Below are 25,614 nucleotides of genomic sequence, written 5' to 3' on the forward strand. Positions count from 1 at the left end.
TAACTGACATTGTGCTATTCAGGTGCGGAGATGACTTCTGCTCACAAAGTATTCCTGTTCTTTTTGCTCTTGTCACTTTTTCACTGGATTTTGGCAATCAAGGTCAAAGTTGAGAACCAGCACGACTTCCGGGACATGGCCAGCATAGTAGCCATGGCAAAAACCTACGCCACCACCGAGCCGTTCATTGACTCCAAGTATGACATCCGAATCCAGAAAATTGGCAGCAACTACAAGGCTTACATGTGAGTGTGTGGCTATGCCAGAGTGAGACGGGGGAGACAGTGCTGTGGATGTGATTCAATCGGTGTCTGTTCTGGGCAGGAGTAGGAAGCTGACTTAATTTCCTTGAAGAATAGCCCTGCTGTTCTGCTCCCACCTCTGAACCCAGATCCCTCATCCACCCATCATCTCCTCCATTAGTCACCATCAGCTCATTCTTTCTGGAAGGTAAATCTCTCTCTACCTGTTTCTGAGATTCAGTTAGTTCCCACTATAACAACTGTGCTCTGCCATCACCTATCACCTCTACCTCCTGTTGTCAAAGGACTCATCTTTTCCCAGCAAAAACCTCCAGCTCCTAGTACCCTCTAGTGCGAACTGAACCCACCCCAGGAAACAATTAAAAATATTGAGCCAGCTGCAACTCATGGAGCCCTACAGTGTCCAGCCCATAGCAACACCCCATCCTCTCCCCAGCTGGAGAACATGGCACCACAGTCACACAAGGGCATGAGGAGTTCATGGCACCGGGTACAAATGGCCTCAGGCTGGCCAACATGTAGGGTTTCCATGGACATTTTGCATGTGTGCTCCTTGAAGCGTACAGAGGGTAAGGAGAAGGAAAGGAGAAGGAAAGGCATCTCTGTGGGTGCCCCAAAGCTCCTCTCTGCCCCATGGAGTAGTGAGGGAGATGGCATGAAGGCAACCCTCAACACTGGTATGTTTAAAAATATTAAAAAGCATTCAGCCAAACTTCAGTAGTCGTCAAGCTCAATTAAAGATGTAACCACAGGAGTCAGTAAGTCACCTGTTTCTTCTTACTGCAAAGCAGTAGACAAGAAAAGCCAAATAGCACAGCTTCTCCAGAAGCATCTTATCCAGCCACAAAATTCTGGCCAAGTAGACAGCTCCAGCAGTACATTCTTCAGATTGCCAGATTAATTTTATGTGTTACCTAACACCCACAACACTGTGAGGTTTGGGTCCATGTTTACAAACCCCCAGGTCAGAGTTCTGGCAAAACATTGTTAAATAAGATAATCAAATGTACATGATCACATATTTCTCAGCTATAGCTGCCTAAAATTCCCAGTTGGATTCCTAGCACAGAGGTATTTAAGTAAACTAGATAATGACTGAGTCACATTCTTCATGGCGAGGACTTGTGGGACACTTGGCTATTTCATGTGAACTCAGTGAGAGAAAAATTTTTTAAAATCTGATCAGGTCAACAATAGCACAGTTGCCTAATATTACATTAACATCTCAGGGAGTCTGGCTTAAATTGGCCAAAGAAATAAAGGTTTAAAATATCAATTAAAATTCCCTGTTCCTGCCAACCTACCCAGCCTTGGCTCCAGAGCCTGCTCCCAGCCTGCTTCTAAGTGAAACAAAGGCCCAGTTACCCTAGCCATATCCTCTCCCCATTTATTATTTGCACTCACTACACACTCATCCAGACAGGGATCAGAAATAATACCAGATGATTGAGGAAAGAAAGCAGTCACACTAAGAGCTAATCCCACTTGGGAATATAGCTGCGCAAACAATTGTTTGCTAAATGAAAAATGTTTTCACATGAAAACAGCCATGAACGGAAAACACCTTAATGAGAAATTAAGCTTATTAGCAAAGAAAGCAAACAGCAAAATTCACCAAGTGACTTGCAAACACAGAAGGTTGACTTATATGGACATGATCTTGGGAGACTGGTATAGTCAGTCCCTTCGGGGACTGTTCCTTCTGTCCCAGCATCAGACAGAATAGAAGGTTATTTATATGGTATAAGTAAGTCCCTACTGTGTCAAGGACAGAGGTAAAAGCACCTGAAATATCAGGGCTAGGGCTCTCACTGGTGTCTCAAATAGAAAACTCAAATCATTAGTCATGCTGGCAAATCTCAGCCCTAAAGGCAATTACAGCATCTGCAGTAGTGTCATACTAAGTGAATTGCTTTGATCTGTGAGCCATGAAATCTACCCAGTATTTTTATACCTTCACCCACACATATAGATTTTAAAAGCCCCCTTTCTTCTGAGAAAAGACTGTGTACCAAAATTCTCCAGAATATGTTTACTTTGCACCAAGCATCTGCCAGAGGGAGGATGCTGCAGGGTGACTCATGCATTCCTCCCCGCCCCAGATGTTCAATGCACTTCCTTCCAGCCCATGACCCAAGGCTTGAGTTCAGTTTCCCATTGACTTCAGTGCAGTGACTCCAGATTTACACTACTAACAAACACCTACTTAGCTGATGCCTTGGGCCAGTCTCAGAACAGCAGATAAGGAGCATGTGATACATGCCTAAAATTCCACCAAATGTCATTGTAAATTGGGGCAGAAATCATACTTCTACCCTTGACCCAACTGGGGGCAAACAGAGGGATCATTTCCAGTTAAGACTCATGAAATGTACACTTTGCATGAAGCCAGCAGCTGCTGACATTCAGAGGTGGGATATTCCTTGCCATCAGCTCTTAGTCAGAGGGTAATATCCTTTCCTTTCTAGTCTCATGAGTATGACTTCTGGATTTGTCACCTCAAATGTGGTTCAATATGCTCTGCAGGTGCTACAACTTCAACTGTGTGTAAGCTACAGCTTTTAGACTGAAATGGCCCAGTGGGGAGACAGTGAATATAGGATGCCAACAGCCCATGATCTGGTAGTCTATCCACATATCTGAAGCAGCACTGAAGGTGTCTTGGTCACAAATCTGCTTTTTTTACTGATCTCTAAAACCTTGGGTCTTTTCCTTTAAGGTGCTGACCATACACTGACGCAGCCCCCTGATGTTTAGGATGATTGGAAGCACTTTGACTTTGAGTCCCTGAGAGAAATGGGGTTTGAGGAAGGGCATCCTTAAGGAAAGATCTTTGTTTTCAGACTCCTTTCCTGCCTCAGGCTGAACACAGAAAGGGAAAGAAAAAAAGAGAATAATTTGGCAGCACACTTGACACCTGAACTGCGCAGACATGCTTGGAAAAGAGTGATCTTGACAGAGGCTGTGGTGTAGCAATTTGGTGACTGGTCCAGAGGCCTTCAAATGACATTTTTCCATTTTAAAAAAGTACGTTCCCTAATAGGAAAGTCAAGGATACAAGTGAGAGAAATATTTTACATCTAATGCCCAATATTGGATGGAGATGGGTAGGTATAAACAAGTCAAACCAATTAGCCCAATGGGCAAAGCAGAGTTCTTATTTTGGAAGCTTTCCCACATCAAATTTCCTTGGAAAACTGTATAGCTGTGGTTTGGTTTTCTTAGGGAAGACACAGCTGCTTATATTTGGAATGCCAGGTACATTTTCTAAATGCAGATAGCCAATCATCTTGTCACTAATCAGACTCTGGGAGTTCTCATCAGTACTAGTGGGATTTTGGATGCCATCTGCTACTGCAGGGCAATTTTCTGAACCTAAACATTAATAAGGAATGTTCATTCCATTGCAGAACTGAAAAACATAACCCCAAGAATCCCATGTCAAAATAAAAAGAGAGGCTGAGGGTTGAACACTGACCTTACAGGCCATCAAAGGGCTCAAACAATCAAAGCTTGAGGAGGAATCCATACATTTTCTTAGAAAGTAGGGCAGGAAGATGGATGTTGGGTGAAGGGAACAAACAACAAGAGTCAACTACATGGAAACACAGTTATTCAACACAATAATTGTGTTCCTTTGGCCTCCCTCCCACTCCTTTAAATATGGGCTACAAAGGCTATTTAAATTTCACAGCAACTATACATAACACTTTAGAATAGAGATGGAAAAAGCACACCAGGCTGTCCCTCACCGGAGTGAAGGGGAACCATAGGTAGTCTACTATGACGATCAAGGTTTACAGTCTAACAGGACATCAGTATAACCACTGCTCCATGTTTTGCAAGTTCACAATCTCTTTTCCACATCATGTTGAAAATGTGAGAGAACTGGCATGGAGGGTTCCCACAACCTCATACAGTGAAGTACACTGAAGTGTTCCCACAACAACATACAGTTGAAGTGCTGGATCACACCTCATACTCCCCGCCTAAATCTCTGCCTAAATCTCCTTCAACATGGAAATGCTCGGTGGATATATCCTGTCAGCTTGTTGACCTGTCCTAGCTTGTACGCTATGCCAGAGTTATCTGCGCAACGTTGTCACAGCAGGCTATCCAAGGTCTGCCCTGTGCCTAAGGTCAATGAAAGGAAATTTTTTCACCCCTTGACGGATGATGATGAAACCCAGGATTTGCCAGCAACAGTACCTTTTCTGGAAATTCTCCAAGTCCAGATACAGGCATGGCAGTGAAAAGTCAGTAAAAAGAGAGTATAATCATATTTCCTATGACACCAGTACAACTAAAATCAAAGTTAGGGAGACCCACAATGTCATAGCTGACATTTGTGAAGCTGCTCAGGCAATAGTTACCTGGACAGTCGCTCTTCCATGGATGGAGGATGCAGAACACAAGGGTGATTATCCCAGAGATCTTCTACCAACATTTCTGCTCTCCTGGGACTTATATATAAAGGAAGTACCCACAGAGCTTGATGTGTGCTCAAGATTCCTTGGAGGCTTCCCTGTCTAACTCCTCATTCAGTCTTTCATGAGTCTGAACAGCATATCCTGTATGCAGTGCTGTTGAGGAAGGATTTGGAGAGGCTTCTGTGAGGAAGGACCTCGCCTCACCCCCTCCTGTACAAGCACAGAGTCAAGAATGAGGACTGCAGTATGAGGGAGGATGGGGCAAGAGTGTATTTCCATGTTCAGGTTGTTTTTGGTTTGTTTTCCTAGGAGGACGTCCATCTCTGGAAACTGGAAGGCAAACACAGGTTCCGCGATGCTAGAACAGATCGCAATGACAGAGAGGTAAGGAAGAGGTTTTCAAGGCAGTGTCAGCTATTCTTGGGTTAGAAGGGAGGAATTGTATTTCAGACTTCAGTCAATTGAGAAAACTGGTAAGAGAGGTCTCCCAGGAGGCTGGATAAAGAAGTTTAAAAGACCGAGTGTTTCCTTAAAAAAATACTAAGGCCATAAAGGCAAACTGTCCTATTTTGGAGAACAAACTGGAAGTACAGCTAGAGACCAACATTGCTAAATCATTAGATCTTTAGTGAATGTAGCCACAGGAAACAAGACCAGCATACTAAGGTCAAGTACACGAGCACAAACATGTAGGGATAAAATCAGAAAGGTCACGGCACAAAACAAGAAGTAACAAGAAGTTATTCTAAGTACATTACTAATGAGAGGCAGACACAGAAAAGTGTTTTTCTTCTGCTCAAAAGAGGGAAAGATCTGTCAGATGACGTGTTGAAAGTGCTTTTTTGCATTAGTCTCCCAAAAGTGGACAGTGTTTTAGCCACGGTCTTCTCACTGCTGAACAGAGCAGGAGGACTTGTCTCATGCATCTTACAGCCTAAAATTTGCAAATGGTACTTCCTATATTCAAATCACCATCATATTTGCTAATATTGCACTGCATGACATTGTTGACTCATGGTAACTTATGCTTTGCTGTAACTCCTAAACCCTATTCTGCAGAACTGCTGTAAAGTCACTTGTTCTCCATCCTGGTTTTTTATATAGATTATTCACAGATTTATAGAATCTATAGATTATGTATAGGCACTCATCCCTAGTGAATCTAAGATTTTTTTCAGATTATACCTGCAATTTGTCAGGATCATTGTTAGCTCTGACTCTGTCCAGGTTTGGGCACCACATTTGAAGAAAGATAGCAATGAGCTGGAGACAGCCCAAAGGACAATAAAGGGAATGGTCAGAGGAATAAACACAATCAGCCTATGAGAAAAGAATGCAACAACTGCTTGTGTAGTTTTCCTCCTTTTTCAGTTAGCAGGCCACTGATAGTTTTCCAGTAGGTGTAGACTCATGCATAATGAATTTATGCCTGCAGTACAGAGGTTCACTTTCCTTCATTAGCTGTCACAGAGCTGTAAGAAGTTGTCCACAAGCTGAACACCACTTCATCCTAATGGTAAAAAATCTCAAAGGGCACAAGCTCTTCAAATATGTAGAAGGCTGCTAATAGGGCATTACTCATTCTTTACATTACTAGTGCAATACTGTGAGAAATAATGGGGTTGAATTATAGCAGAAAATGTTCATTTGAGCATTTCCTATATTTCCTAATAGTAAGGATAGCATAGCACAGAAAGGGTTTGCCTGGAGGACATGGGGAATCTCTGTCCTTTTTCGGACCAGATTAGAGAAAAATCTCCTCTTTGGGGTACAAGAGTTGTGCAGGTGATCATCTAAGGTTCCTTTTGCACCTTTAGTCTGTGAAACGGGGAAACAAAGCCAAGACCCAAATCAAATGCTGAAGGTGACTCTGCAAGACCCTAATAGGACTGTGGGAGCTGGATATTATTATGCATCCTTGTCGTTTATAACACAGCTGAAGCTAGAGAGATGAAGGATAGACATTCCCTCATGGTAGTGTTGTAGAACTGAAACCCAGATTCCTGCCAGCCTGCCGTGTTTCATTTTGAAGATTCGCTTTATAGATGTGGTACCACAATTCACCATTCTAGCCTTATCTAGCCATAAATGCAACAAATCCTGTTGAAATCTGTGAGTCATCAGTGAATGCAACAAGGCAGGAATGTGCTGAAATGCTCTGATGAGTAGTAGCAACCTGAAGTACGTACTCTACTGAACAGTAGCTCAAAGGGTTGATGTGTTCAGTTAATAGTATGCAAAAAGGCAGTAAATGCTCTGCAAACACTGTCACTGATGCATATGCATACATACACCTTTCTGTCTCATAGCACTGCTATTCCACCCCAGCAGTCCTGACACCTCCCAGAGCTCACCTAGGGCCAGCAACATTGAAGACATGTAGCTATTGGGGTCTCTGGCAGGGGCAATAATTTCCTGAGCCTGGCTGCTGAACCCAGACACCTAGAGGTGTCCTTCAGGAAGAGAGGTGGTTCCCATGATAGTGCCCCTGGGTGTGGGGCTACAGCAGTGCACGAGGGGGGCTGGCAGTGCCTCCTGCCTGGTTCATAGGGTCCATAGTTCTCCTCTTCCTTATGCTACTGACTCTTCCTCAGGCTCCCACTTCCTCTGGGGGGCTGGGATGAACATGCTTGATCTCCTCATTAGGGATGAGAGCACTGGTAGTCATATAAGTCATACTCTTGCTTCTCGCAGACATTATGTTCACACAAGCTGATCATTATATCATCAAGCTAGGGGACTCTGGCTAGCTCCAAGGACATAAACTTGTCCTTTGGCCAAAACAGCTCTTTTCCCAATCCCCATAGGGTCTGCAAAATGTCAGTGTTTTCATGAGACTGTGGCCTTCCCTCCCCTCCCCACATCTTTTCATAGTCCTTCTTACAGATCTGCTGTTCTGAGATAATTATTTTTATTGAAATGGTCAGGACTGTGGTGCAGCTGCACAGGAAATAAAACCAGGCCACCCCATTCCCTCCTCATTTCCACAGCAGGGGGATGAGGTCCATCCATAATACACCTCTTGTCATTCTCTCTCCTCCTCTGACACCACAACAGCTAAGGGGGCACCTGCCAGGCCTGGCCCCTGTTCATTCCAGCTCATATTCCTGCTCTGGGATGGCTAGAGAAAAGGGATACAGCCTGTAGCTCTCCCTCTGACAACACAGTGCCTGGTCCATGTGATGGGACTGCCTGGCTAGGAGCAACACCCAGACGGTAGAAGGGAGGCAGAAGACTGTAAAAGAATGGCATTGAAAGAGTAAATTGTAAAAAGCAGGAGCCACTGGGTTACAGATCAGAGAGGGGGTGGCTTCTCCCTGCTAAATTCTGCGCTCACTTTCCCATCCTATTCCAGCCCCACCGTACAGGACATCTTATCAGGAGAAAGCTGCCTGCATAATGGAGGGCTTTCAGGCAAAGCCAATACAAACGCAAAGGGGCCAACACTATTGGGAGATTAAATGAGCTAAATATTAATAGTTTGGCTAAATGACAACCAACTGGTGACCTGATGTAAATACCAAGGAGGGAAAGAAACATTTTAAGGTGGCTTTGAGGGCATGATTGAAAAAAGCTGAAATTAAGGGAAACTTCGGCAAGATTCTTTTTTTTTTGCTCCATCTCCTGTGCAAGAGAGGGAGGCGATGACCCAGCAAAGCATATGAAGTATGCCTTGTGATTAAAAGGGCTCCAGAATTGATTTGTGCTCCTAAGGGCAGCGGGATGGGTGGCTGTATTTGGTGGACTCCAATGACAGCTAATCCTAGGCCATGCCTCTGCGCTTTCTGCAGGTACAGACTCTGGGCGGATGCCTGCGCGGAAATGTTTGGAGGTCTCGACATCTGCGCTGTCAAAGCTGTCCACAGCAAAGATGGAAAAGACTATATCATTGAGGTGAGAGCATGGGGATCCTGAATGTAAGTCTCCTTTGGGAAGTGTATCTGCAAACACGCTCCCTCAGAATTCACATGCACCAATGTGCTCGCTTATCCCTGTGTGCATGGTCCAGCAGTCGCTGCTCCTCAGTGCCCACCTGTTTCCTCCAAGCTGTGGCCAACTGATATGCAAGAAACTGATTTAGAGTCTCAGCTATGCTGGCAGATATGCAGCAAAGTGTCAAGGTTGAAGTGCCTTCATTTCTCAATGTGGACTGTGAAAGGAAATGAAGAGCCACAGATTGCTTGGCCACCCCAGCTTTCCAGCTGATGAATCCCTGCAGTGCAGAACCTAACCAGCATGGGACAGAGGTGAAGCTGCCTTCTTATCCAGCACATAACAGACTGCAAGCACTGCTGGCAGCATCCAAACTTTGGTGTGTCTTGGTGCACCAGTGCCCCAGTGCAATTCTTCCTAGGCTAAGTACTTGCAAAGCCAGGGTATCTCTCACAGCTGCTAGTAGGGATCAACAGCATCACAAACAAACATGCCCATATTCAGCCCAACCTGAATTCAGGTGCCAGATGATACTAGCATATTAGTCATGTTAACCTCCTCCCATTACCCACACAGAGGTCCAGCAGGTTATTCAGTCCATTAAAAATCTCAGTTTCTCTCTGAATGAACCTATCTTTCTCCAATCACTTTAAAGGGAACCTCAGTAACAAAAACCCTAGCTGCATCTAACTTAAAAGAGTAAAATAAATGGTGAGCATGTAGCAAAAAGGTCCAGAAGTAGCAGGAACAATTTAATTTAAAAAATAGGTGTAATTTCTAAAATATTTTGCCCAGACAGCATTCACTACAGTAACAGACTAGAAAGCCAAAGCACCACAGAGTTACTATGGGCAGTGTGGCCCACAGGCTTCTGTGTTCAGAGCTGGATGGACTGTGGCTCTGAGAGCTAAAGTTTGACATGCTCCTTGCCAGGCAAGGAGGAAGACGTGAGAGTGGTGTAGATAGCACACTCAGATCATCCTAACAGGGCAGAGAAGGAAAAGTTGGCCAGAAAATCAAAGTGGAAACTTAAGAGGTGCTCGGGGGGAGAGAAAATCTGGCAAGTAAGCAAGTGCCGCTGTCACTATGTGACTCAAGGAGGCACAACATCTGACCTGCTATAAACTCCACCAACACAGGCCAGCCGAGGAAGATGAGCAGAGCCGGCCTATGGTTTCATGCAGGGGTGCTGACACACTGGAAAGCTATGTGTGGGAGAGCAGTCCCACCCGCTGAGGGTTGGGATGCTGATGAGAACCACATGAGCCCTCCAGCGACTGCTCATTCCTGCATTATGTATCTGCTCTCCAGGGAGCAGTGACCTGTCAAAGGCCATGTGATATAAGCAGGCTGCCAGCAACAAAATGCTGGCAAGCCTCTGTCTTTCCTGAAGTGACAGGGCTACGGCTGATGGGGTCTGCTCCTGTGTGCAATTCATCACCACCTAGAGGAGCAACCCCCAGAGCAGACTGTCTCCCTGCCACACACCTTTATGTCTCTATCTCTATGAGGAAGGAAGGGCAAGAAAGCAGTCTTGCAAGAGACAACTGTAAGAACGTTTGGACTGTGTCCATACATGGTTAGATGTGAGATGTGGATTTCATATCTCTGCATCTATTCTTGCATATAAGCCTACGTACGTGCACACATGGCTAATTCCATGCTTAAGGATTATATGCGTCTGTCTGGGTATACCCCTGGGTTTTCACATCTGCCCCTGTGTGTGACTGACTGGATGAAAAGCACATCCACAGGCTAACAGCCATCATCATCTTGCACACAGAGAGAGAAATGCACACTAATACTCCTCTTTCTGGGACCAAGGTAAAAAGCAATGGATCTAATATGATACAAATCAGAAGAAACATATCAGCTTCAGATGGGTCACGCTGAATTATCCCAGCGGAGAACTTGATTGAGCAGGCCCGATGTACCAACATCTAACAGGCATTCAGATGCCAGGCTGATGGACATTGTTGGGAAAGGAGTGGAGTAGCGCAATACAAAGAGCAGAACAAAGCCAAACAGGCACCTTTTCTACTTTATGCAGATCTGAGGGAGATGCTGACAAGTAATTAATTGCCTCCAGCCTACTTCCTAGGGTACTTTTCTTGGTCTGAAACTGATCCTTTATTTTGCTTTTTTCTTTTGATAGTGGGAGAAAAAATGTTATCTGACAGTGCGACAGTTGTATTTTTCTTGGTGAGAAGGAACAGTGTGCTGTGACATTTTACAAGAAAGCACGCCTAAATGGGCTGAACAAATAAGGAATTTGCACAATGCCATTGCAGGCAGTAATTAATTTTCACAGTGCAAAGCAGTTCTCTAGGAAAGATTTGCAGAGGTAGTGATGGGCAATTCTATGAGCTGAGATTTATCACAGTGGTTTGTTGCAAACAGAATCAGATTAAGACAGATGAGTTATCAGCACAGCACAAGAGTAATCTTGCACTCATGGTATTTGCTGTTACTTGAACTTCACCTTCTTTTCTTTTTCCATGGCAAACAGCAGAATCTAGTACATTTCTGCACTTCAAAGCATTTGCACAGTTAAGCACCATTTTCACAGTCCATACTGAAAACTTTGAAGAAATCAATAAATTGCTTCAAAGTTTCATTCTATTAAAACAGCTGTGAATTTAATGCTAAATGCTGGTACTTCTCTTTCCTCTGCTTTGAAGAACTTTGCCACTCTAAGGGAATATTCAGCATGAATAGTCAGCACTTGATTAGAAGGCCAGATCCTCAAAATGGTGCAAGTTAGGTACCACTGTTAGCAGCCAGATTCTCAAAAGAGCTCAGTAGCAGGTATGGTTTAATAATCCCTGCTCCCTTTTTTTGGTAATCTAACCCTTTTCCATATCTCTTCTATGCTGACAAATATGGAGTGAGTGGAGGGCAAGTAAAATGATCCATGGGATTTATTCTTCCTCCTGGATCTGCTAAGCCCTACCTGCCATGCAGCTAAGCTGTGTTACTAGACATGCTCATTGCTGCCCTGCAAGAAGCCCTGCCCATCCCTTCAGCACTGCCGTATCATTTCTTCTGATAGGTCTAATCATCTGTTTCCTTCCTTCCTGCCCTAAAAATCACCTAACACTCCACTCTGGCACATCAGAGCATGGAATAACAAAACCAGCCTTCAGGCCTCAGCGTCAGATAGGCGCAGGGGGAGGAGCGGGATGGGGTTTTCCCGAGTTTCTCCTCTGCCTGGCCACTTTCCGCTCTCCCCTTGTACACCTTATCAGGCAACAGCAGCTGCATCAGCAGCAGCCACTGACCTTGGGCAGCTACAAAGGCCAGGTCCATATGTGCCAACATCTTCTTGTCTTGCCCAGCTGTTCTGTGATTTCCCCAGGAAGAGATGAGTGCAATCTGTCTGTGATTCACATATTCCTTCCAGCCATTTGATTTACTTCAGCATTAGCATTCATATCTGCCCAGTTCCAGAGCAATTCCCCTTTCCCGGAGGACAGACAAGGTGACATCTCATGCTCCTTTTCAGTTCAGTGGCAACCAGCTGCGTTGTTTTGCCCACAGAAATCACTGCCATTTTCAAAGGCCTTCCCTTATGCATGTGATCGTTCATTCCTGTATTTGCAATCTCCTACAGCTCACCTTCCCTTGCCAAACACTACACAGCAGGGCAGCAGATACCCTCATCCTTGGTGCACCTTCACTGGTTCAGGTGGGACCTGCTCCAGGGTTCATCCCCCCGGTGCCTTTGTTTTATACAACAGTATCTTCCCCTTTCTCTCCGGCCAGTGCTGCCACAGAAATAGTTGAAAAGAAGTTCTGAAGATGGGGTAATGAGGAGTTTGGGGTCTTCTGACCAGAGCGGTACCCCAGTTACTAACGGGGAGGGTTAGGGAGTCAGGAGCAAGGCCTCGCTGGCCAGGCTGTTGGCAGAGTAATGGCATCATCTAGTGGTCAGACAGGTCCCTCGCACGGTGCATTGCAGGGAGCTGGGACCTCTTTTCTCACACATGAATTGGAATTGACAAATGAAATGGGAATGCTTTTAAGGTGGGAGTGGAGGGGAGAGAAACCTGCGCAGGAACCTGCTGCAGGGCCCCCAGGAGCCCCTGGCTAGTGAGATGTGGACGGGAACTGGCCGTTCCCTGACACTGCTGGGAAACAGCTCCTTTCCCCACCACGTTTTTTAACAGAGAAACAGCTATGTAGACAGTGGAATGAAAAGCCACTTTGTGTATTTAGCTGAGCACTGCCATCTAATTTTCTAACCTCCTCGTTTCACCCCCTGGGTCAAGTAGGCCAAGGATATAAACACCTACTCACTCTTCATGCAAACCACAGTTAAAACTTCCTAGGCAGCTTCTCTACTGTTCATATGAGTTACCTATGGAAATTAATCCAAATTAATAGTTATTCTACAATAAAAGACTAGAATTTAAACTGGATGAACTCACCTCACTGATTTCCCCTACTTTAAATCTAAAAAAAAAAGGATGCATGGCTTTCTATTTCACTCCAAGAGTGGACTCCTGCAGTTTTGACAGGGTGGAGTGCACTTCCGATTGTTATCGGAGCATGAGTCAGTGCCTTCTTGAGATACACAACCTTTAACTCTGCATTTCCAGGGGGTTTAATGTTTGGTTTAAAAATAAAAGCAAAATAAAATAAACTCTTCTAACCCTGATATTTTGGTAAAATTATATTTACTCTAGCTGAATCTTAACTTCATCATAGTGCAGTTCTTCCTGTGGGATTTAGCTAATGTTTGCAAAGCACTTGATTTATGATGAACTGTTGAAAATGATGTTTAGGGCTGCTATACAGCTGTGGGTCTGCTGTGCTTTCATTATTATTGTTGTTGTCAGACCATTTCTTACCTCAAAGACCCTTTGACAGTTCTCCTTCCCCCATCCCCACAGTCTTGCTTCCCAGCTTTCCCCAGCACAGTTGTAGTACTTGCTTGGGAAGCAGCCATGTCACAACAGTATCGAGAGGCAGAGAATAAGGTTACTTTCTGTATTGGGTGCTGCTACTTTGGTGACATCCTATTCATTACACATCTGTGGTGTTCATTTCCCCTCTCAGGGTGCAGTATTTGCACTGATTAAACCCAAATGTTTCCTGGTTTCCTCCAGACCCTGTTGGTCTCATCTCCTCAGGCTTCAGTACATGTTGTTTCCCTTCTCCTGTGGCCCTCTCTGCTGCAATGGCACCCCAAATGCTGTGAGACAATGCCAGAGAGACCTCATCCATCAGAGGCATCTCCTCAGGACGTGTGAAGAAGCAAGTTTGTGTTTAGTTGATTTAGAAAGCCTCCAGCCATCAGAAGGCTTGGCTTGGCTTCCAAGTTGTGAAGGGAAGGAAGATGGGGAGTGGGGGAGAAGTACATGCTGTTTCAAAAAAAAAAACAAACCCTAAGCAAAATTCCACACCTAGGGAAGTCAAGCGTGCTTCAGCATGGGGGGGAGTGGTCACTAGAGGTGCTGGCAAGGATGTGGTGACATAAACCAGGTTAGTGTGAGAGGTGAGTCGAACCAGGCATCTGCCACCAGGAATCCTCCTTACTACTAACTGTTGTTTTTCCCTCCTGTGGCAGGTGATGGACAGCTCGATGCCCCTGATTGGGGAGCATGTGGAAGAGGACAGACAGCTTATAGCCGATCTGGTTGTTTCCAAAATGACTCAGCTTGTCATCACTGCTGGATCTACGCCGTCACCGCTGAGGCCTTGGGTATGAGCAAATAGAGACCTTATGGCCAAGTTGTTTTTCTGAATGTTTCTTCTCTCGCCCCTGTGGGTGTCAGGCAGTCAGACATCTCACAGAGTTGAACAGTCTGTATAGGAGTGTACGGGATAGACTGACTCCTGCTCTTCCAAAGTCGTGTCTCATACACTCTTTGCAGTGGGTACCGCTAAGAAACATTTCTCTCCCCCTTCCACTCCTTCCATGTAACTGTGGCATCACACAGATGGTGTGTGTGGTCCATGCATCTAGATATTCTGGCTTGCTAAATTCATAGATTCATATTGAAGACAGACATTTTTAGAGGTGCTTTAGAGGTGTGCGACTTCATCTCCATCTAACACCATACCTCAACATAGGTTTCATTCCAGTTTTTGCAACCCTGATGAAAATCTGTGCTTCGCAGAATAGAAAGTGGGAATGTCCACCAAGAGTTGTTCTGTTCCTTACTGCAGCCTTTCTTCTTTGGAGATGCCCTTCACCCCCCTTATTAAGAGGAGGCTTGACTAATGCTGAATTCATATAAGAACCTGTCATTTTTGCATTTAAACTGACCCCTTAGTGCTTCTCATGTATATTCATTTTGAGTATCAAATGCATCTAATCTTAGTGTCACATTTCCAAGAGGCAGTTCTGTATAAATGAAACACACCAGAACATCATCTGTGTCTCCAGGTATATGTGCTACACCTCTATCCCAGAGCCAAGCATGAAGGCTTGAGGACAACAAATCTGTACAAAAGAAAGGTCAGGAGAATAAACAGGCATGAGGGATAATATGGACTGCAGCATGCTGGAACCGTGTCCATTTCCACTTGAGACAAAAAAGGGGAGAAAGGACTTTATGGCTCTCTGCCTTTGTCATGTGACAGCCCACTCCTGCTAAACCTGGTCCCCAGCGTGAAGGGTATTCAGGGTAACTCTAAACCAAGTTTTAGCTGGAGCAAGAGGGTAAACATTTAATAAATACTAAAAATGCTCTGAGGCAGGAAAAGCGATACAGAAGGGATAGCATTTACTCTGGCCAAAGTGAAATCAACAACTTCCATCTGAAATAACCAAGATATGGAGTGTATAAACTAAGAGCAAAGGGGAAGCCAACAGAAACTGAGAGCATGGACAGATGCATCTGTTGTCTGTGTAATATACCGGTACAGGACTGGATTACAACAGGCCTGAAACAGGACCAAAATAAGAACAAAATTAATTGTCTTGGAGCAATAGGGCGTCAAATAGAAGAGCTAAATAAGAAAAGGGTCTTCATCAAGAATACAATCTACAAATATCTGTATACAAAATCAAGAAAATTAAAACCACAAACATGTTAACTATAGTGTTTTGCTATAGAGAAAGATCTTGGTACAACAAACATTGCAGAAACTACGCAGGCTACAGTTACTAACACAATACTGTAACACCTAGTTACAAATGTCCGGAGAGAAGTAATTAGATGTGAGGCTGGTGAGATGCAGAACTAGAGCTACAGGTGAAAACTTCATGAAACAAAGAAGAATAATAATTCTCAATGGAAGGACAGCACTACTGAATACATAGAAATACGAATCTTTGGATACCCGTTGGGCATGCATAGAATATCCATACATATTATTGGAGATGTCTATACTAGTCTCTGGATCAGGAAAAACTGAGAAATTTTGAAACTGAGTGCACAGCATTGACAGAGGTGGAAGAGGCAAAAGTCATAAAAAAGTGAGACTACACCTATCAAGAAGCAAGTGAAATAGCACAGTGGGACAGTAATTCAGAGAGAGTTCCCCATCTCTGTACATCTCTTCTTCCTGGAACTGCAAAATCCAAGTGCAATAGGAAGAAACACTTTGATCTAGACTTAAGAAACACCCAGGTATAAATTCAGAAAGTTAATATATACTATTAGGTTTGATGTCCAAGGGACAGATGTGATATCAAAAAGTAGCAGTATGACACAAACAGTTAGAAAATATTATTTTAATACAACAACAAAATTAATCAGCTCCCTAGCATTAAAAGTAAAGCTGTATGGACGTTATCTGAGAGACCACAAATCTGCAAGTAATAAAAGAAAACATAAAAAGGATAGAAGTAGATTTTGAAAAACAGACAGAGGGAAGAATGAAACTAATTCTTTGAGTTCCTCAAAAGGTGGAACCCTGTCAAACAATTGGTGGGCTCTATAGATCATCCAAAGTTAAAGGAGAAAATGAAGACCACAGGAAGAGTGTTGTGACTCTAGTAAATTTAATTGCTGAAAGTGGGGAACTTTTTAAACTAGATAATTTTTCCTGATAAGAAATACAGGAGTTAGAGCAAAAACAGTGATTAAATCAGTGATGACCAATATTTAAGAAAATTATTAAGCCCCCAGACCCAGGTGGCTACATCCAATGAACTGAATTTAGGAAGTGACTAAGCTGCCAAGAAAAAAATGTGCAATTTCATTAGAAACAGTTTTTGCTCCAGAGGATTGGTGTACAAAAAATACAAAATATGTGTTTAAAAAGTTGTAAGCGTCATAGACCTTAAGAATTATCTCAGATAATAATTTAAAGAATAATACAGAAGACTAATAAACTGACAGAACCATGGCATAAGATCATGTACCACATTTTTTTTGCAAAGAAAAATGTCCCATTAATTTCCTTTTGATTCTTTTCCCATCATTTCTTTGAGAATTCTTTCATAAAGTGGTAGATAACAGGCAATCAGTCAAAATAATGCAGTTAGACTGTCAAAAAGCCTTAGGCAAGGTAACAGGCAAGTACTATTAAAGAAAGCAACTAGGGAGGGGCTAAAAGGCAAAGTTTCATTGTGGAGCAGAAGCCAGCCTCAGATAAAGACAGAGATACAAGAGATTTTAATTCTTGCAAACAGTTAGCAGAGGGGATATGTAAAGAATGCTAAGCCTGGTCATGCTGATCATAGGGTTGACCAAACCCAGGACAGGATAAGTTGTTAATGACAACCTTTTTTTTTTTCATGGCTACAACACAAAACCTGGTTTCATGGTTACAGCTGCAGGTCTCTTCTCACCTCTGCCCCACCTCCATCCCTTCCCATCATTGTTTCCCTTCCAAAGGCAGACCTTGGGCTGGCCCTCACCCCTTCATCTCTGAGCCTCAAGATCCTGTTTCACCTTCATCTCTGAGAAGCCTTAGGTTGGCTGTAGACAAAGACTGTAGACATGAATATGAGATCTGATTCCCTTTCTTTGGCTGGTCTAATCAGGATGTCTCACAGCATTAGGACAGTAAATTTCCACCAACAAGGTTTAGTGTTCCAAGCTATATAGGACTCAAAGCCATTAATGGAAAATTCCCAGGTTTTCCTCCTTGTCCATTTGGCAAGCCCCAGAAAAATAGTGTAAAAGATGGTCTGGCAACCTCATCACATATATGTTAGTCAGTTGAAACTCGTTTCAATGCTTCCAACTATGCGACATTCCTTTCTACTTCCAGACTCACTTAGCTATTCTCCTGACCTTCCAGGAGCCTTGAAGACTCTTTTATCACTGTGTTCTCCATGTAAATAACGCAGCATGTTCCAGCCTATCTGTCTCCAGGATCCCCTGCTTTCATAAACAATTTTGTGCAATAGGCTTATTCAGACTTTTGTTAACCTTGGACTAGCCCTTTGTGCAACAGTTCTGTGTTGCTTAATCTGTTTATTAAAATATCTGTCAAAAAGAGTAAACAGTGAGAGAGAAGAAAGTGCAGATGGCACCAACTTATTTGCCTTAGTCAGGACCAGGGATGGCAGTGAAGAACATCTGACAGAGCTATGTATGTTAAGTCACCACACCAGCAAATGAAACTCCATACAGAAGATTGAAAGGTAAGCTAAGCTGGGGGTAGAGAGAGGGAGAACATAAACAATCTGTAGACCTTGCAAGTGGCACCAGCCATGCCCCTTGAGAAAGACGTTGTCACATACAGGCTAATGAAAACCATCGCTCAGCCTATGGCTTTGTTGACAAGGAAGAAGCAGGAAATTAGGATGCAGGCGAAATGATCTGGTGATGTATACAGAGAACCCAGATACTGCTGCATCTGGAATAATGTAAGCAGGCCTGCCTCTGGCATCTGCAGAACGAATCACAAAGCTGGGAAAGAGAAGTGGGTGATGAAAACAATTAGGGACCTGGAAACATTCCCATGGAGGGACCAAAGGGATTCAGTCTCTTGGCTTTAGAAAGGAGGTGAATGAGAGAGAAGGCAGTAAAGGTTTGCAAAATAATGGATGGCCTAGCAAGGGCAGGTTGTGAGAACTATTCTCAAAACTCAGAACAAAGCAATGGAGTTAAGAAATGGGAAAAGCAGTCAGGCTGAGAGCCGAGCAAGACTCAGAGGGTCTGGGTATAAGTATCAAAACAAAATATGTGGAACTGTTGCAAAGATTTTGTGGAGCAGATAGTAAGCTTCATGTTTCAGGGTTTAAGTTGGCCTTTGCTATTAGCAATCAAGAGGAGACCCCTTAGGGTAAAGAGATGATTGCTCCATAGATGTTTCCATGGTTCATCCCTGCTTCCTTTGGAACATCTGGTGCTGGCAACTGTCCAAAATGGGAGATGGGACTTAGAGACCCCCTCGGGCCTGATACATTTGGTAATTACTGATTGCCTAAAAAACATTCTAAATTTTAACTTCATTGTTATTCCCTCTGAGCAAACAATTTCTGTGCTCTTTATTACTCAGCTTTCCATTTTAGCCCCATGGGATTTTACCAGCCAGATGAGGGGGGATGGTGGGTGTATTTAAGGAATACTTCATGATGCCGCAGTTCCTATATTATTTCAGGGCTTCGCTTTAGGGACTCTGCATTAACTGGAATGGCTTTTCTTTCCTATAGCCTCCACAAGTTCAGCCTGCATCAATGAAATCTCAGACTGGACCTCAGCTTGGACAACTGTCCCAACCACGGCCTCCTCCCCAAGGTACAGTTCTTCAGGCCTCATGACAGTATGGACTGAGATGTACCAGTTTTCCTTCTAAATAAAAGCTATCGTGGTAAAGGTTTAATTCCAATTCGCTGACAACCAGACAGCAAATTCAGTGTGCTGTTAAAACAGCTGCTATCATATTCCACAGCAGCTCAGAAAGTGGGGTGAAACTTTGATACAGACCCAATTGATGCTGCTGGTAGGATATGGCTCAGCAAAGTGAGGCCACTTGAACTGGCACTGGAGCAGAATTCTGGGCAGAGTGTATCTGTTTGCACAAAGCTCTAGTGGCTACAAGCGTTAAGAAATGACGGGAAGATGCTGGTGCTGTCAGGCTTGGGATGGATGGCAACACAGTGATGCCAGGACCCTTGATCCGTCTGTCCAGGTGTTCCCCTGTCAGCAGCAGCACACCCCCAGCTCCTCCTGACAGCAGAAGCAGGTTTGACTTATGTGGTTGGTCAGAACAAGAGATTTGGTTTATCATCCTGATTTACACTGAGGTGATGAAGCACTGGGCTGCCCTGTGGGTACCTAAACACTAAACACTCCATTCACATAACCAGTTAGACCCTCCCTTTTGCCACCCAAATTAACACTCAGCTCTAATTACCTTTTCCTCATTGGCCACAGTTTTGCTGTATCCAAAATTTGATATTTCAAGTACCAAAGGCATCTATGTAATCTTGGCGTTATACACTATTACTGATATGATCACCTATGGACTCCTGGCCTTGCAGGATACTACTTCCCCATCTGTCTCCAGTAGTCCCTTTCAATTCTCTGCAAAGTTTTTTCTCACGTAACTCCCCCTTGACCACCTGTGAAATCCAGCCAGCCCTCACAACACTATCTGTAACTTTTGCCAGCTTCTCAGTGTTATTTGTCATGTCCAGTAATTTCTCATGTCACATCCAATTATTTTTCACATCCTCTTCAGTTTTGAGAGTCTGCTACCAATATGGCTGAAGTTACCTGCTGATAATGCTGGAACAGACATATGGATAGCAGCAGGGTGCACAGTCTCACATCAAACTGCTGGGCCCGTGAAAGGACTGCTGACCCAAACCAGCAGATTCAGCCTTCCTTTCCCGCAGAGAGTTGTTTCTCCAGTGACTCTTGCTTCCCAACACAGGAAGTGCTTGCCAAGGATGAGAAATATTAGTTACATGGCAGATTGCACTACGTTGAAGTGACTCCCTTTGGGGGGAGTAGCAGAGCTTCTTTAGTGCTGAAGGATGTAGAGAAATGGACCACAACTCTAGAGACGTGGGCATGACACTGGTGCTAGGCCTGTAAAAGAGGTTTTCCCTTATCCTTCTGCATGAAGCTACTCTGAAAAGTCTCTTCCCTTAGCAAACCCCATTCTTCCATACAGATGCTCCTTGCTTGTTGTCCACCACATGCACTTCCTCATGTTTACGTCTACATGTCCCTTTCAGGCGGACCACGCCAGCCTCAGGGATCTCAGCCTGCACGGACAAATGCACCTCCACAGCAGAGGCTCTCTCCTCAAGGACAGCAGCCCCAGAGTCCCCAGTCCACTTCACCTCAGCAGCAAAGGTCACCTGGATCTCCACAGCAAGTCCGATCAGCAACTGGGTCCTCTCCAGTCCAGGCTTCCAAGGCAGGCATATTCCCTCCACAGCAGCCTAGACCTCCTGCTCAAGGCCGGGCTCCTAGCCAGCCAAGCCCCACTGAAACATCCAAGCAGCAATCCACCCCACACCCACATCTGAAGTAGGTGCTCTGTTAAACTGCTAATATATGCAGATATTAGAATAAGGCTGTCAAAAAAGTACCCTGAGCTGGCATGAAGAACCTATTACCTGTTGTCCCCCAGTAGTCCCCAGGGAAAAGGGCCTGGACAGTTATGAGTGACTTCAGAGGTATACATGCCTGGACCTAACAGGCCACCATTGAACTGCTGTCAGGAAGAACAAGTTGTATTTGACATGTCTAAGATTTCACTTTCCTCCACTTGCTCATGCACTCAGTTAATTGTGTGCTCTACCCCAGCCATACCAACAAAGCTACTACCTTCCCAGCAGGGTGTATACTCCTTACAGGCTGGAATCCACATATTATTGGCCAGGGAGCTCAACAAGAGTCAATCCTTCACTATTCCCTGAATGCAGGAGCCACACAGGGTTCTTCACAAGGCAACTTTTGGCAACTGGTAGCAAAAAAAGAGGTGGGGGGAGGGAAGCAGGACTACTCATATATATAACTCCAGATGGTGATCGTATGTTCAAGCACTTTTCTGGAGCAGACCACACCACTGAATTATTGTGGATCTTTGGTAACAGCCTTTGCTGCCACCCTTCATGAAGCATATCTGGCTGGTACCATAGCAGGAAAGATTGGAAAAAAATGTTCGGTATTAATAAAAAGTTGACACAAGAGCAAACTGGTTTGAACAGACCAGAACAAAATATAGGCTAGGAATGAGAAGACAGTTTCTAGACAGCAGAGTAGTGATGTTCTGGAACAGGCTTTCAGTGGTGATGTTTACATTAGCAAGGCAAGACAAGATCGGTGACTTAAGGATCAAAATATTGGAGTTAAGGATGCAGTCTCCACACTTTTCCAGGTACTTTAATTCAGAGTCTGATCTCACACTGCATGCATATTACTGACCAGGAGAAACCACTCAATGACAAAGCATGGTAAATGGGGAAAACTGGGAGATCTAATTCAAAAGCACAGTCCTGATATGAACTTAAACACTAGCAGATACACACCCAGCAGGAGCAGTGTGGACAAGACCTGCATAACACAGCTGACAGTCAGAGCAGACACTAGGGAGGGCAAGCACCAGCACACATCACAGCGGTCATGGCTACCAATTTGCCCAACCCCTCAGGCTCTCACATTTGAAAGGGCAGGACCACCGTACATGGGGCAGCTGATGAGAAACAGATGACCCTCAGTATGAATCCGTTCTTCTGTATGAGTAGTGAAATTTCTTAACTGTTCCTCACAACAGTTGCACCAAATGGCAATTGCATGCTTTTAGTCAGATGTTTTCATAAACACTTACTAGTCTGGACTGTGATATTAGAGCCACCTGCCCATGTCCCCTCCTCTCCCCTCTCTTTCCCTCCCCTCATTCCTGGATGTCGTAGCATATGGAGATTCTCCTTGCTTACCTCTTCTTTTATCCCTGAATTTGCCTGTGTGGTGGAACACAAAGCATCAGTAACCAGCTTTGAACTACCACCTCCTGCAGCTCAGTCTGAACTCTGTTTTCCATTTCAGCAAATCACAGTCCCTGACAAACACCTTCAGCATATCTGAATCATCTCAGCGGGGAAATGCCAACGAAGATGAAGCAAAAGCTGAGACCATTCGCAACCTGAGGAAATCATTTGCTAGCCTGTTTTCCGATTAACAGCCCTGCAGCTGGATCTGTGCTTTTGTCAGCCCTCACTCTTCATATCAGCGTACCTGATGTCATCCCGAATACACTCAATGGTACCCAGCGATTTACAACTAACACCTGGGTAAAGGGAATTTAGAAAACTATAGTTGTTTTAATACAAAGAAAATATTATAATAATGGTCTGAAAAGTGACTGTATAAAAGTGGCACTATTTCATTGTTTTTTGTGCATAATGAGAATCACATCTGCTCAAATGACTGAGTTGTGAGTTGTAAAGCAAATTTTACTCTTGCTAACCCCTGCAGAGTCAACACAGTTACAAGAGCGCAAACTAGATTTTGATTTGTACATAGTCAATACAATAGCTAACTACCAATTACTGAATCCTTGTTGACGTTGAGCTAAAAAAAAATAGGCTTATTTCTGAAACAGATGTACAAAGACAGAGTCAAGAGTAAGTATTCATTGACCGATAAAGTGAGCATGCTTGAGCATAGAAACAGAGTGAGCTGTGGAACTTCATGACACCAACTTGATAAAAAGCCACTTTTCAGAGCAAAACTACATTCAGATTAAATACAGTACTGACATCAGTAAGCGCCAAAGATCACATGAGCAGGTCATCCAGATGGACTGCTGGTTTGTTCCAGATCACTCTGCTCATAAAAGATAAAATGTCTCTGTTTCATGCCTTGCATTTATGTCCCCTGCACGTGATTCCTGTATTCCGAGAGAAAAATGTCATGTTCTAACCCTGTAGCCTGAGCTCAAAAATAACCTGAGAAATGGGCCTTCCACACAAAAAACAGCTTCTTCCCCTGCCCCTGGAAACACCAGAGTTCACATTCACAGTTCACAAAAATTCCAGATAAAACCCAGCTAAACTCCAAGCGCTTTGGTGACTTGGTCACATCTGGCTAAGGATGTCCCCCAGGAACATGTTTAATTAATAGCAGAGCTGATGAAGTGCGCATACTTGTGTGCTGAGTGTTCCATAATACCAAATGTACAGAGAGATGGACTGAAATCCTGACTCCCTCCTTGAACTCCTATTGACTTCACTGGGGTGAGTGCAAAATTAATACAAGGTGACAAACCTGCAATAGAACAGGAAAACTGTGCTTTACAAGGGTCCATCCAGAGACACCAAGCCATGGGAGGGCACATACGGCATTGACCCAAGCAGGTAATGATCAGTATTAGTCTTCCCCAGCCACCATCAAGAATTATTTTTCTAGAGAAGACAGAGAAGGATCTTCGCCAGGTGTGCTTTTCCTCTAAGCTGGCAACATGGAACAAAGCTGTGATGAGCACATATACTAGAACTGGGACATGGCAAAAAACAGGAATGACACAAGCTACATTCATGATTGAAAAAAAACCACCTTGGGTAAATAAACCTATCTGTGGCTATTTCTACCAGCTGAGGACCTACCTTCTGCACTGTGCTAGTTCTATTTATAACACACCTAATGCAGGCAGGCCAGTCCCCATCCTATCTCCTCAACTTTTCTTCAAGTTTGGTCAAGTACTTTAGTCTCAAACTGTGCATACAGCTTCAAGGCCAGACTTTCGGCTTTGTGCTTCCCTTAGCCACTTCACCTTGGTGACACTTAGGAATGCCCAGGGAGGCCAGTAAGTTAAAAACATTTGAGCCAACAGCACAGATCTTTGCTGTCACTTAAATGGGGAGAACCCCAAAGCAGAAAAGCAACAGCAGCATTTGCCATCTTCGATCTTACAATTCACTGGTGGGAATAAGGCCAAACAAGCAATTCCTTCCTGGATAGCACCTGTGATGAACATCTATATTCAATGCAGTCATCTGGACCTTGTATGATCTACCCTTGAGCAGGCCTTTACACATATAATGGCTTTTGTGACCTGTGCACTTTCAGACAAGTAACAGCATAGCTTTTCCAGGTTGGAAGGCTCTCGAGAGACTCATCTGGATCAATGATTTATAACTCAAGTTCAATATTACAGAACCACCCTATTCCCTGATGATTTATCCCCCCACCCCAGTTCTGTGTTGTCCTTCCAGGTTTGCTAAGCAGTTTACAATGTAGCATCATAAATACATGTCATTGCTGAGAAAAAAAAACAGACCCTGCTGTTTCACAGTTTCCAGGAGCAATAAGGGAGTGACAAACTGCCTTGAGCAAGCACTGTCCCACTGGCAAGAACAATAGCAGATTAACAGGTTCCACTATATGGAGAGGAGGTAATACAACCCTGGTGGGAGAGGATTTCCTTCTATAACACTTCCCTCAGCATGGCTTATGCCTTTCCCTACTAAATGGTCACCAGAGATGCAAAGACAAAACCAAAAGTTTACTGCCAGAATCCTCAATTGCTCTATCCCCCAAATGTTTATGTCTCTCTTACCAACACAACCTATACAAAAAATAAGTAACTGGTGACTAGTATGGCATGGCCCCATAAATCGACACCAGTTCACCACTGAAACCACAACGGCTGGATCATTTGCTGATGCTGCATTTGAACACAGCAGGGCTGTCCTCCAGCAGACCACAGTAACGGGACAGCACTGTTGACTTGATACCCAGCAGTGACTCAGATCTCATCATTTGCCTGCAGCTCCCAGCTGCCATCTTTCATGGGACAGAGAAACAAAACGGCATTTCCCCTCCTCCTAGCTCCAGCTTGCAAAAACAAGTAAAAGCAACAGGCACTCTCAGCTTAACTCAGTTACTCCTATAGATCCTGAAAAGCATCTTCAGTTCTACCCACAGAAATGCTTTAATGAAAACACTGAGTTGATCTCCAAAGTTAAGAAAATTAAACTCTATATTGTGTCCTATAAATGTTCCAATACACTTCAATCCACAGCTATGCTGCTCACATACTAGATGTTGTGGGTAGCAGGAGATTCACAAATGCATCATCGTATATTCAGTTTATCGCCTTTGATGCAGGGTTTCTAT

General features: G+C 44.0%; 1 protein-coding gene across 2 annotated transcripts in view; it reads left to right on the plus strand.

The window, feature by feature from the left end:
- SYN3 (synapsin III) overlaps positions 1-22,927 on the plus strand; it is a 196,806-nt gene extending 173,879 nt beyond the window's left edge. For both annotated transcript variants that reach the window (XM_064455745.1, XM_064455750.1), the window contains exons 8-14: positions 103-245; positions 5,003-5,077; positions 8,485-8,587; positions 14,199-14,333; positions 19,191-19,275; positions 20,724-21,021; positions 22,543-22,927. In XM_064455745.1, coding sequence (XP_064311815.1) covers positions 103-245; positions 5,003-5,077; positions 8,485-8,587; positions 14,199-14,333; positions 19,191-19,275; positions 20,724-21,021; positions 22,543-22,675 — 972 coding nt within the window. In that variant the 3' untranslated portion in view covers positions 22,676-22,927. The remainder of the gene's footprint in view (positions 1-102; positions 246-5,002; positions 5,078-8,484; positions 8,588-14,198; positions 14,334-19,190; positions 19,276-20,723; positions 21,022-22,542) is intronic.
- The last annotated feature ends 2,687 nt before the right edge of the window (positions 22,928-25,614 follow it).

This window comes from Phalacrocorax carbo, chromosome 1 (genome assembly GCF_963921805.1).
Source record: "Phalacrocorax carbo chromosome 1, bPhaCar2.1, whole genome shotgun sequence".
Classification (NCBI taxonomy): domain Eukaryota; kingdom Metazoa; phylum Chordata; class Aves; order Suliformes; family Phalacrocoracidae; genus Phalacrocorax; species Phalacrocorax carbo.